General features: G+C 42.6%; 1 protein-coding gene across 1 annotated transcript in view; it reads left to right on the top strand.

Annotated features, from left to right (window-relative positions):
* The window catches only part of SPTLC2 (serine palmitoyltransferase long chain base subunit 2), a 95379-nt gene that overhangs the window by 20756 nt on the left and 60374 nt on the right, over positions 1 to 14249 (top strand). Inside the window, exon 2 of the mRNA XM_049770385.1 lies at positions 13559 to 13753. Coding sequence (XP_049626342.1) covers positions 13559 to 13753 — 195 coding nt within the window. The remainder of the gene's footprint in view (positions 1 to 13558; positions 13754 to 14249) is intronic.

Here is a 14249-nt window from a genome sequence, read left to right as displayed (position 1 = left end):
GCCAGGAGCAAACCCTGAGTGTCACTGGGTGTGGCCCAAAAACCAAAACCAAATCCAAATAAAAAAAAAAATCCAGACAAGTCAGGATGGAAAAGCCACTTCTAATTGACATGCATAATTCCTATCAGTAAACCACACAGTGAAGGGGGAAGTGTCTGTATTGAGGCAGGTGGGGAATGCATGCTAAGCATCCTCAAGCAGGAGGGAAACTGGGGACATTGGTGGAAGGAAGTGGACATTGTAAGCTTGACAGTCATCAGTAACTTTGTAACTCTAATTTATGATGATTCAGTAATATTTGTTTGTTTGTATTTGGGCCACACCCAACGATGCTCAAGGCTTAATTCCTGGCAGTGCTCAAAGACCATATGGGATGCCAGGGATAGAACCAGGTTAGCTGCATACAAGGCACTCTACATACTATCAAGTTTTAAATAAAGATGGAACTCTGGGGGCCAGACTAGCCTAGAATTAACTGCGGTTCGATCCCCTGGCTTCTCATATGGTCCCCCAAGCTAGGAGCCATTTCTTTTTTGTTGTTGTTGTTGTTTTTTTTGTTTTTGTTTTTGTTTTTTTGGGGTCGCACCCAGCGGTGTTCAGGGGTTACTCCTGGCTGTCTGCTCAGAAATAGCTCCTGGTGGGCCCGGAGAGATAGCACAAGGCAAACACCGATCCAGGACCAAAGGTGGTTGGTTCGAATCCCAGTGTCCCATATGGTCCCCCGTGCTTGCCAGGAGCTATTTCTGAGCAGACAGCCAGGAGTAACCCCTGAGCACCTCCGGGTGTGGCCCACAAACCAAAAAAAAAAAAAAAGGAAAAGAAAAAAAGAAATAGCTCCTGGCAGGCACGGGGGACCATATGGGACACCGGGATTCGAACCAACCACCTTTGGTCCTGGATGGGCTGCTTGCAAGGCAAACGCAGCTGTGCTATCTCTAGGAGCCATTTCTGAATGCATATCCAGGAGTAACCTCTGAGTGTCACCGGGTGTGGCCAAAAAACCAAAAAAAAAAAAAAAAAAAATTAAAGATGGAACCAAGGCCTTTTCTAATACCATGCACAAAAGTCAGATTAAAATGGATTAGAGACCTGGATATCACACCTGAAGCCATAAAGTAACCATAAGGAAAACACAGGAAGAATTCTCCATACATTGAATCTAAGGTATCTTCAAGAATAAAACATCAAGGGGCCAGAACAATAGCACATGGACAGGGCACTTGCCTTGCATGCGATGAACCTGGGTTCAATCCCTCAGCATCCCATACAGTTCCTGAGTATTGCTGGGATTAATTCCTAAATGCAGAGCCAGAGTAACTTGTGAGTACTGCCAGGTGTGTTCTCAAAACAAAATAAAACAAAATAGAACACCACTGACCTAGGAAGTGGAAGCAAAGATAAATAAGCAAATGGGACTACACTAAATCAAGAAGCTTCTTCTTACACCTCAGGAAACAATGACCAGGATACAAAGACCGCCCATACAGGAAATGTACACTGGTAAAGGATGTTTCATTGTCTGAATGAATTTATTTTATTAAAAAAACAAAGACCACCACAGAATGGGTGGGATTATTTATCCAATACTCTTCTAAGGAATTAATATTCAATACATACATATATCTATGTTTGTGTATATATATATGTATATATATACACACACTGATCTATATAGCACACTGATAGAGCTTAACAAAAATAAAAAATCAACTTCATCAAAAAATGGAGAAAAGAGATGAACAGAAACTTCCCCAAAGAAGAAATACAGATGTTCAAAAGGCACATGAAAAATTGCTTCACGTCCTTAATCATCAGAGAGATGCAAATCAAAGCAACGAGATATTATTTTATACCACAGAGACTGGCACACATCACAGAGAACAAGAACAATCAGTGTTGGGTCTGAAAAGATGGCGCTAGAGGTAAGGCATCTGCCTTGCAAGTTCTAGCCTAGGACGGACCGCGGTTCGATGCCCTGGTGTCACATATGGTTCCCCCCCAAGCCAGGTGCGATTTCTGAGCCCATAACTGGGAGTAACCCCTAAGCATCAAATGGGTGTGACCCCCCCAAAAAAAAAACGAAAAAAAAAATTCTGTGCTGGCATGAATTCAGGGAGAAGGAAACTTTTATTTACTGCTGCTAGGAATGAAGACTGATCCAATCTTTAAGGAAAACAATATGGGCATTCCCCCAAAAGCTAGAATTTGAGAGTCCGTTGGACTCAGCAGTATTGTTCTCTGAAATCGTTGGTTGTGTGTTTCAATCCCTAGAGAGGGAGAGAGATTCCCATGCCCCCCTATCCAGGTAGGACAAGAGACAAAGGTTCAGCAGCAGTTTTGATGCAGGAAATAATCCACACTCGGTTGGGAAAGAATAGCAGGCCAGAAACTTACACTGCAAGCTGTTTACCCGCAAGCAGTCACTCCATCACAGAGAACCACGAGCCAAGATGGCAGTTTATCCTCTAAAAATGGTCAGGTTCAAGAGGCAGAATGTTCTTCAATTCTGGTACATAAAGAAACTAAGGATATAACAATGTCCAAAGGCAACAGAAACTGAGAACTGGTTTCTAGTAGGAAGAATATCACTACAGGGTCTGGAGAGGGAATATCCAGAAACTGGTGGAGTTGACACTTTGGCAGGGGATATGGTGTTGGGATGTTCTATGCATTGAGTCTTGCCATTATCAATATTATAAATCTTGGTGCCTAAAATGAAATAAGCAAAAACTGTCAAATTGGATTACATAGGAATCATACCAATTTATGTAAGCTCCAATCTATATATTTAAATACTGTCAATATTTAGAGTTGTAGCTTTGTTTGCTAGGGGGAAGCCACACCCCAAGGTACTTGTGGGGCTATGGCTCCATGTCTCTTGGTATGATCCCAGAAGGTGCTGGGGATTCAAACAGGGCCTGCAGGGCCTACCTCTGATCCAGTTTTTTTTTACTGTAATGCATGTTGTTGTTTTTTTTTATTACTGATTTGTAGGATTTCCCATTGTATATTCACTCACCTTTAACCAATGATAACTCTAAATATGTCCTCCCAATCCATTCCTTGCTGTATTCACTTTTGTGAATGTGAATGTTGTGGGTTTTTTTTTTTTTTTTTGATTCACACACGGCATCATTCAAGAGTTACTCCTAGCTCTGTGCTCAGAAATCACTCCACTCCCAGCAGGCTCAGGGAACCATATGGGATGCCAGGATTCAAACCTCCGTCCTTCTGCATGCAAGGCAAATGTCCTATCTCCATGCTATCTCTCCGCCCCCTTGTGAATGTTGTTCTGGAGTATTTCTGTTTGTTTGTTTTGGGTCACACCTGGCAGCGCTCAGGGGTCACTTCAGGCTCCACGTTCAGAAATCGCTCCTGGCAGGCTCAGGGGACCATATGGGATGCCGGGATTCAAACCACTGACGCAAGGCAAGATATCTCCATGCTATCTCTCCGGCCCTAGATTTTTTGTTTTGTTTTGTTTTGTTTCCCCTGGTGTATTTTTTTTTTTTTTTTTTTTGGTTATGGTTTTGGGCCACACCTGACAATGCTCAGGACTTACTCTTGGCTCTGTTCAGGTATTAATACTGGCAGAGTGTAGGGGACCATATGGGATGCCAGGAATCAAACCAAGGTCAGCCATGTGCAAGCCTGTACCCACTGTACTGTTGCTCAGGCCCTGGTGTTGCTTTTTCTGGAGTGTCATATTGTACAGAAGGCTTCTGCTTTTTAAATAACAGGTTAATATGATATCATTAACAACATACTATTAAATTTATCCCTTCTAAGCACACTGGTTTTTATTATAGTCAGTGTGATGTAACTACCAACCATAAGTTAATTTGAAAGCATTCTCATTATTCCTAAATGAAACTTCACACCTGTTAGATCATTCCACATACACCCCATCTCCAGCCCTGGCAATGGCCTCAGCTACTTTCTCTTGCTGTAAGCTTACCTCTGAAGGATATTTCTCACACATTCACAACATAGGTTCTTTATCAGGGTCTTAACACTGTGTTTTATCATGAAGGTGGCACTTCAAATTGGTGGGGAATAATGTAGCATTTACCTGTTCTTCCATTTTATTGTTGAAATAATGTCACTGTATGTATGTATGTATCCTATTTTGTTTATTCATCAGTTGGTGAAATTTAAGTTATTTCCACCTGGGGCTAGAGAGATGGAAATACAGGGGTAAAGGGCATGTCTTGCGTGTGTTGACCCTGATTCTTCTGGTTTGATGCCTGTCACCACTTGTGGTCCCAGGCACCACCAGGCATGACCCACTGAGCACAGAACCAGGAGTAAACTCTGAGGACCTAAAGTAAACAAAAGAAAATCAAAACAAAACAAAACAGAGTGGGCCTGCATGACAGCACTGGGAGTAGGACGTTTGCCTTGCATGCAGTCAAATCAGATGCTGCGAATGGCATCCCATATGGTCTCCTGAGCCTGCCAGGAGTGATTCCTGAGCACAGAGCCTGGGGTAACCCGAGCGACTCTGGGTGTGGCCCAGAACCAATCAAACAAAAATCATTTGCATTTTTTGGCTTCTAGTAGCAATGTTGCATTTATAATATCAAAGTAGTAGTTTTTATTTCTACAGAAAATTTTTTGGGGGGGCACACCCATTGGCGCTATGGGGTTACTCCTGGCTCTGCATTCAGAAATCACCTTTGGCAGGCTCGGGGACCTTATGGATGCCAGGAATCAAACCGAGGTCTGTCCTGGGTCGGCCACATGCAAGGCAATCGCCCTACCACTGTGCTATTGCTTTGGCCTCTGTCTACCTAATTTTAACTACTTTAGAATAAACTTGCTGGATCACGTGGTAACTATGTCAAATCTTCTAGGATCTGTTTTTCCAAGGTGGCTGCATCATTTTATGGTTCCAACTGCTCTGCATGAGATTCCAACTTCATTACATTTTCACCAGCACCTGTTAACATGCCTTGCTGGGTGAGGTCCACACCAACATGACACCCAGAGGTACTTGAGAGGACACACATGCCACCCTGGGTCCTGCCTGGGATTTTCATCAGCATCTCTATGATGGCTGATGTGAAGTATCTTTTCATGAGTTCATTAGCCATTTGTGTCATTTTATTTCAAGCAACGTGATTTACAACGGTGTTAATACCATGTAAGGAATACATACCTGCCAGCCACATGCCAATATCCCTCCACCACTATATGCTAGCTACAAATTTTTTTTCTGTTGGGGCCAGAGAGACAAGTGGCAAACCCCAGTTCAATCCCCTAAGCATTGGATATGGATCCCCAACCACTGCCAGGAGTGTTCTCTGAGCATAGAGCAAGTGATAAGCCATTAGCACTGCTGGATATGGCCCCAAAGCAAAATAAGATAAACAGCAAATTAAATTTGTTTTAAGGGGCATGTTTTGCACAGAGACTCAGGTTCAATCCCCGAACCACACATGCTCTCCCAAGCACCCCCAGGAGTGAGTGACCTCTGAGCACCAAAACTCTCAGGACTAAGCTCTGAATACTGTCAAGTGTGTACTCAATCCAAAACAATATAAAAATAAAACTTTGGTTTTTTTTGACATTTCAGCAAAGTAATCTATCATTTTAAATACACATTTTTTATTATAAAGTGAAAAAAATAGAGGGTCATTTTATTTATAGACAAACATTTAACCATTGAAACCCTGAAAATGCTGAGGGTGGAGTGACACCTAGCAGCAGTGCTTGGGGCCATTCCCGAATCAGTGTCTGGGACCAGGCAAAGCTGGGGAATGAACCCTTCCTCTCATGAGCAGTCTGCACACCAGCCTTTTGAGCCATCTTTCCCACACTTCACTAATTAAAAATTTGGCAAGGGGAGGGGATAATTGACCATACCTGGTGATACTCCGTGGTAATTCCTGCCTCTGCACTCAGGATTATCTCTGGCAATGTTTAAAGAACCACATGGTATGTTGAGGATTAAACCCAGGCTGGATGGTGCAAGGCAAAAGCCCTATCTGTTGTATTTCTCTCCAGCTTCCCACCACTGTAATATTAAGGTTTTTTTGGTTTGTTTTGGAACCACACTCAGTGGTGGTTATAGCTGACTCCTGCCTCTATATACAGAGGTCTTCCTACAAGCTCAGGAGACAATATGGAATGCCAGGGATCAAACCCAGGTCAGCTATGTGCAGACCAAATGCCCTACCCACTCTACTATCATCACTTCAGGCCTATCATCTGTAATTTTAAAGTCTCTCAAGAAGTATTGTGGTGTTGGGCTCATGTTGGCATAGGTGCCTAGCCCTGTGCCAGTGAGTTGAGACCCAGGAAACACGGTCATTTAGCACAGAGCGATTGATCAGTCTGCTGTGTCCCCAGCACAGCTGTCGCTGGCCTCAAGTGTTGTGTGTACACATGCTGGGAGAGCCCCTTCTTGAGTTCTTCATGGGTTAGAGAAGAGCTTGTTAGGGGCCCCCAAGTGCCACCAGGATGAGCCCTGAGCACCTCTGGGGGGTGGCCCCCAGCCCTAAACAAACAAAGAACTTGTTCCATAGCCAGCTCTAGAGGTTCTTCTCATTTTCTTCCAAATGAATCAACTACTTAATGACAAAAGTTGGGAATTATCCTGATTGTAAGGAAAAACAGGTCTCCCTACTTCCCAAACCTGCTGAAAAAAGAGGACCTTTGTGGAAATATACATTTAGAGTGTGGAATAGCTTGTGGCAGGCACAAAGCTAGAAACTGTTATTTCTGGTATGTGTGGTATGTAGGGAAAGACTACATTTCTGTAAAATTCCAAGAAAAGATCATTTTAGTAACTGAAGGGACAATGGGGTATACCCTTGGAAATAAATAAGATGTATTTAATGGAAAAGGTATGTTTGTTCATAGTTCTTTGATTGCTAAATAATAGTGGGTAGTTCATATTGGACATTAATTTTTAGACAGTTTCTCAAACTAGTAAGTGGACTGGTAGGAGAGAGAGCATGTAGGGTGTTTGTAATTATGTAATATATGTATATTTTGGTTTTTTTTTTGGGGGGGCACACCTGGCAGTGCTCAGGTTTACTCCTGGTTCTGTGCTCAGAAATCGCTCCTGGCAGGCTGTGGGGGGGGGGCATATGGGATGCCAGGGATTGTACCTGAGTCTCCTGGGTCAGCAGCATGAAAGGCAAACACCCTACTGCTGTTCTATCGCTTTGGTCCCTGATTTAAGTAATATCTTTTTTTTTTGGTTTTTGGGCCACACCCAGCATTGCTCAGGGGTTATTCCTGGCTGTATGCTCAGAAATAGCTCCTGGCAGGCACGGGGGACCATATGGGACACTGGGATTCGAACCAACCACCTTTGGTCCTGGATCGGCTGCTTGCAAGGGAAATGCCGCTGTGCTATCTCTCCAGGCCCTAAGTAATATCTTTTATTAAATGGAATCCTGCCAGAATTCTGCAATGGCATGATATGGACTACACCTGGCAGTGTTGGGATGGGCATACTTAAGAACTCAGGGTTCTAACAATCTCTGCTTGAGAATGTCTGTTTTTAAGAAGTGCATATACCAATTTTTTTTTTTTTTTGGTGTTTGGGTTACATCGGACGTTTGCTCTCCTGGCTCTTCGTTCAGAAGTCACTCCTGGCAGGCTCCGGGATTCAGGGAATTGAACCGGGGGTCTGTTCTGTGTTGGCCGCATGCAAGGCAAACGCCTTATCACTGTGCTATCTCTCTGGCCCTATATACCAAATTATTAAGAGCCAGATTGCATGTGGCTGTCCTGGATTCAATCCCCGGCACTCTTTGGGCCTTGGAGCACCACTGGGAATGATCATTGAGCACAGAGTCAGGAATAAGTGCTATACTATTTCTTTGGCCCTGGTTCTTTTTCTTCATTCATTCACTCATTCATTCATTCATTTATATTTTTGTGAAAGATTGTGGCAAGTAGTTTGGCATAACTGGTAGGATAGTTGGTAAGGATTCCTCCTTCATGACTGGCCTTTATGACAGGTGATCAAACAGAAGTGAGAATGTGGTATTGATAATTAATGTAAATTATTTTGAGCCACACCAGATGGTCAGGTGCTTAGTCCTGACTTTGTGTTCAAGGATCTCTCCTTGTGGCTTCTGGGGACTCAAATGGGATCCTGCGGACTAAATCTGGGTTAGCCACATGCAAGGCAAGTGCCTTTACCTGCTGTTCTATACTCTAGCCCAGGGGTCTTCAAACTACGGCCCGCGGGCCACATGCAGCCCACAGAGGAGTCTGATCCGGCCCGCCAGCAGTGAGCGCTGTTTGGTTGCCAAGATACCTGCCAGCATATACACTCAGTGTATATCCAAATATCAGGAACCATGCACTCAAAATGGTAACCATCTTTGGTAGCACTTATGCCTGTGAACAGACTTTTTCAAGAATGAAACATCTGAAAACTCCAACCAGATCAAGATTAACTGATGCCCACTTGCATCACTTGTTACGGCTGGCAGTGACAAATATGGAACCGGACATTGACCATCTCATTAGCCAAAAGCAGGCCCACATTTCCCATTGAAATACTGGCGCGTAATCTGTTTATTTATAAATGGTTTTCATTTTATTTATATAAGATATGTGCAGTCTGAGTAGGAATTAGTAGCTCATATAGTCTGGCCCTCCAGCTCTCTAAGGGACCGTAATCCGGCCCTCCAGCTCTCTAAGGGACCGCAATCAGGCCCTCCAGCTCTCTAAGGGACCATAATCCGGCCCTCCAGCTCTCTAAGGGACCGCAATCTGGCCCTCCAGCTCTCTAAGGGACCGTAATCCGGCCCTCCAGCTCTCTAAGGGACCGCAATCTGGCCCTCCAGCTCTCTAAGGGACCGTAATCCGGCCCTCCAGCTCTCTAAGGGACCGCAATCTGGCCCTCCAGCTCTCTAAGGGACCGTAATCTGGCCCCCACTTTAAAAAGTTTGAAGACCCCTGCTTTAGCCCCTGATACCTAATTTTTTTTTAACTAAGGCATTGTATACACCCACTTAAGTGCATACAGTAAGCTAAAGGTACAGCTCCATTTGTTTTGATCATACCTGGCATTGTTTAGGGATTCTTCCTGTCTCAGTGTTCTGGAATTGTTTGTGATTCATCAGGTGCTGGGGCTCAAATTATGGGTCTTCTGCAAATTGAACTTATGCTCTAGTGCACTGATCTATCTCTGTCCCTGACTCCATGCATATTAGTGGTGCCCAGGGATTAATTCTAGCTGTGGTTACGAGTGACCTTTTGACAGTGCTCTGGGGATCATATGTGGTGCTGGGATTCTATCCAGGTGCACCTTAACCCCCTGTCCTACTTCTTATCTCTTTTTATTTTTGTTGTTGTTGTGGTTTAATTTTTTTTAGGTCATATCTGGCTGTGCATAGGGTTTCTTTATTGGTTTGTTTTCAGGGTTACTCCTAGCTCTGCACTCAGGAATTACTTTGGGTGGTGCTAAGGGGACCATATGAGGTTGAACCCAGGGTTGGCCACATGCAAGGCAAACACTCTACCTGCTGTGCTATTTCTCCAACCCCATGTGCTCAGGGTTTATTTCTGGCTCAGGGTTCACTCCTCCCTTTGCTCAGGGAACAATATGTCAGGCCAGGGATTGAATCCATGTTCACTGAGAGCAAGGCAAATGCCTAATCTGTTGTACTATTTCTTTTTTTGGTGGTGGAGGGATCACACCCAGCAGTGCTCAGGGGTTACTCCTGCCTCTAAGCTCAAAAATAGCTCCTGGTAGGCTCAAGGGACTATATGGGATGCCGGGATTTGAACCACTGTCTTTCTGCATGCAAGGCAAATGCCCTACCTCCATGCTATCCCTCCGGCCCCATGCTGTACTATTTCTTCATACATGTTATGATTTTTATCTGTCAGGTATCCCTGTCAAGAGATTTAAATTTTCTAGTTTTCTAGTGCTCCACAAGAAAATCTTGAAATATGAAAAAAAAAATCATATCTATGGCCAGATAGATAGCTCCATGGGTGGAGGGCAACCTGGCATGCAGAAAGCCTGGATTCAAACCCTAGCATTGCATGGTTCCCTGAATACTACCAGGAGTGACCCCCAAAGCACAGAGCCAAGATTAACCTTGGCTGTGGACCTTTCCAGCTACAGAAAAATAATCACAGCTGGGGCCAGGAAGATACTCAAAGGGCTTTTGCATGTAGTAGTCCTAGGTCCTGTCCCTAGTATCATAGAGTCTTCTGAGCCCCTAGCCAGGAATAATAAGATAGTGTGTGACTCTATAACTAAAAAAAGTAAACACCCAACTAGTTTGATTTTTTTGTTTGTTTGGTTTTGGGCCAACTAGTTTGAGATGGGAGTCAGAAAGTAAAGTACTAAGATAGGGCTAAAAATGACTCTGTACCTGGGAGACCTGGCTAACTGGATAGTGAAGCTGTCAACCAGATGGAAGAGGGATCAGCTTTTAATTGAGGGAGGAGATAGGATGGAGGGATAAATTCAGCTTTAGATTGCTGAGTCTGGAATAGTTCAGAGGAGCTGAAGGAGTTGGAAATGTAAATCTGTAGTTATGAGAAAATGAACAATAGAATTGAAATGTAAATTGGGTCATACTGATCACTTTGTAAGCTCTATTTGAGAACACCAAGTAGATAAAACTTCCAGAAAGTTATAGAATTCAGTAGACATGAGATGACCTGAGGTTCTAATGAAAGATACGTTGTTTACTCTTTTTCATTAACTTTCAAAATAATAAAGGCTTTGATAATTTTTAGTTTAAATACTGTAAAAATAAAATGATGTGAAAACTGTAATATGTTTTTGTTTTGTTTTGTTTTTGGGTCACATCTGGCGGCTCTCATGGGTTACTCTTGGCTCTGTGCTCAGAAATTGCTCCTGGCAGGCTTGGGGGACCATATGGGATGTTGGGAATCCATCCTGTGTTGGCCGAGTGCAAGGCAAATGCTGTACTGCTGTGCTATCTTTTTGGCCTCGTGTAATATGCATTTATTACAAAATGAAAAACCAAAGCAGTTGAGGGGATTTTAAGAGGCATGCTTGCATTCCTACTCCCTTCTCCTTAGTCCTGTTTTTGACTCATTTCTGTCTTTGATTCGACCTTTTGTTGCCTTGGTTTTTTCAGGTGCTTAGTAAATATGGCTGACTGCCTTAGCAAACCTGGCTAAGTACTTTAATCTTCACCCTTGCTCTAATTAATGTATTTTTGTGGGGAAGGAGTTTTTTCCACACCCAGAGATGCTCAGGTCCTGGCTCTTTGTTCAGGACTGACTCCAGGCAGTGCTGGGGACAATGTGTGGTGCTTGATATTCTAACTGGGTTTAGCTGCAGGCAGGGCAGGTAAGGCACCTTACCCTTTGTACTATTGCTCCAGTCCCCTGTATGTTTTTTTGTTTGTTTTTGTTTTTGGGGCCTCACCTGGCAGTATCCTGGTGTTACTCCTGGCTCTGTGCTCAAGGGTCATTCATGGTGTTGCTTCGGGGACCATATGGGATGGCGGTGATTGAACTGGGTAGGTAACATAAGGCAAACACCCTGTCTATCTGTTGTGCTATCTCTCCAGCCCCTCTAATATTTTTTAATTGCTTTGGTGATTGTATAACTCACGTGTTAGGTTGACTGAAAGGCCTCTTAAAATCCCTTTTCCCTACGCATTCAAACTTTGAATGAAATATATTGTAAGAGTTTAGCCCAGTTTAGAATAAACTTAATTTCATTGACAGTGTACTTGAAATGAGAAGACATCAAAGGCCGGAGCGATAGCAAGCAGCAGGGTGTTTGCCTTGCATGTGACCAACCCAGAATGGACCTAGGTTCAATTCCTGGCATCCCATATGGTTCCCCGAGCCTGCCAGGAGAGATTTTTGAGCGCAGAGCCAGGATTAACCCCTGAGCATCTCTGGGTGTGGCCCCCCAAAACACCCCATAAACCAAAAAAAAAAAAAATAGAGAGAAGGCATCAGATACTCATTTTAGAAATGTCCTAATAGTTTTATAATTATGTAATTTGCTTGGCGTCTGAGTACTTATTTTTGTAAGAGTAATTATTTTTGTAAGAGTAAAGAGATACTGTGTATTTTCATTCATTTTACAATTTGTTTTACATTTGTTGCCTTCCTATAAGGTGTCATTCTCTGTAATAGTAAGTCATTGCTATAATGAAAGAAAACATTACTGAGTACTTTACTGAGGATTTGACAGTGGCTCCTCTCCTGGTTGTTGTATGTGCACTGGTGGAAAAAACACACCCATTTTTTCCTTGGACGAATGTGAATATAAGATAGTAGTGTCTTTATTTGAATTGTATGAAAGATGCAATGTTAGTGTCATTATGTGAAGGCCAATTTTGTTAAGGGCTATCTCAGCAGTAGAACACCTGCCCTCTTTATATGTGTGAGGTCCTGGGTTTGGCTACTGGCACTACAAAAATAAGTAAATGTGTTGAATTTCAAGACCTTTTCATCTTTTAAGCATTTGTCTGTTAGTTGACCTGTCTATTCTGACCCTGAGTGATATGAGACCACATCTCTTAGTTAACACTAAAATCCTTAATGCACTAGTTTGAAGGGAAACAGTGATGGCGCCCCATCTTTAAAATAAAACCAAATTTCCACCTTCCTAGTGAGTCAGCTACAAAATGTCCTGCTGGTTTGGGTGTGCCTCAGACCTGGGCCTCATCTCCAAGATCCTCCCACAGTGCTGTAGATTGAACTCAGGTGTCTGTATGCAGAGCATGTGCTCTTGTTGAGCTTCTCTTGTTACCCTGATTTGATCACTTCAGTTGTAAACTCCTTTACTATTTTTCAGAATGTTTTATCTTTGTTTTTTTCTTTATTACAACATGGGAATTATATATTTTCCAACCATAACATTTCAGAACCTATTTCATGAAATCAATTAATGGTAGAAATTAGTGTTGGGCAATGTACTTTGGCAGTCCTTCTCCCTTTGTCTTTATATTTGCTATTTGTTTGCATATGTATAACTTGTACATTATTTCTCATAAGAAAAGTTCCCTGCTTAAGTATGAGTGGACTTTAAAAAAGAATTATTGCAGAATTATGAATGCATAGCTTTGCAAACACCTGAGACATAGATCTGCCTTTTTTTTTGACTTAGGATATTTTGTGTATTAAATCTGCTTTGCGGGGGGCACACCGGTGGTGCTCGGGTTACTCCTGGCTCTGTCCTCAGAAATCATTCCTGACAAACTCAGTGCTATCATTCCAGCCTAGATCTGCTTTGTTTTGTTTTGGGGCTATCTTCCAAGTTATCAGGGATTACTCTTACCATTGTTAATTGCGTTGCTTAGGACCATGTGATTTAGGGAATCAAACGAGAGCTTCCATCATGCAAGCCATGAGCATTAGTTTTTTGAGTTATTTTCCCAGCCCTATTACTATCGTTTCAGACTACACCTGGTGATAGTTGGGGACTCATACTGGCTCTGTGCTTGGTGGGGGTTTCATCCTAGAGGTGTATCAAACTTAGGCCTTCTGCTTTACACACTTAGTCTATTGGGCTGTCTCTTTATTCCCAAGTAATTTTAAATGATCGTGATTGGCATACATATTTTTAACTTTTTAGGTCCATCATGTTATGCAAAATGGAGGACTATATAAAAAACCATTTAATGAAGCATTTGAAGAGACCCCAATGCTGGTTGCTGTGCTTACTTATGTGGGATATGGTGTACTTACCCTCTTTGGATATCTTCGAGATTTCTTGAGGCATTGGAGAATTGAGAAATGTCACCATGCAACAGAAAGAGAAGAACAAAAGGTAATTGTTCCAGAGCCTTTGATTCTATAAATGGAAGCCTTTTGTAGAAATCTTGGTATTTTCACTCATTACTTTCTATAGGAATTTGAGTTTATGTTAAAATTTAAACACCTCATATGTACTGAAAGGAAAATATTCTGTGAAGAAAATGAAAACAAGATTGAAGTCATGGAGAAGTAAAAGCAGTGAACACATTTAAATTATAATGCCCTGAGAACCATTTCTTCCTTTGTGAATAAGAGAGCTACATTTCACAAGTCCCATAATGTCTCCTGAGAACAGTGATTTTTAAGATGCCAGCTCACAGACTATTTTTGGTTTACGAGTATAAAAAAAAGTTAAACAAGGGTTAAAAACCACTGGTTTAAGATAGCTGTAGTCTGAGTTTGAGGATCTATGAGGTGCCAAACAGATACTCCTGGAACCAAGAGTGATACCTCAGTGTGTAGGGCATTTGTTGTCTATGCAGCTGACCTAGACTCAATCTCTGGTTTCC

This window comes from Suncus etruscus, chromosome 3 (assembly GCF_024139225.1).
Source record: "Suncus etruscus isolate mSunEtr1 chromosome 3, mSunEtr1.pri.cur, whole genome shotgun sequence".
NCBI classification, from domain to species: domain Eukaryota; kingdom Metazoa; phylum Chordata; class Mammalia; order Eulipotyphla; family Soricidae; genus Suncus; species Suncus etruscus.
This window is presented reverse-complemented; position numbering and strand designations above follow the sequence as displayed.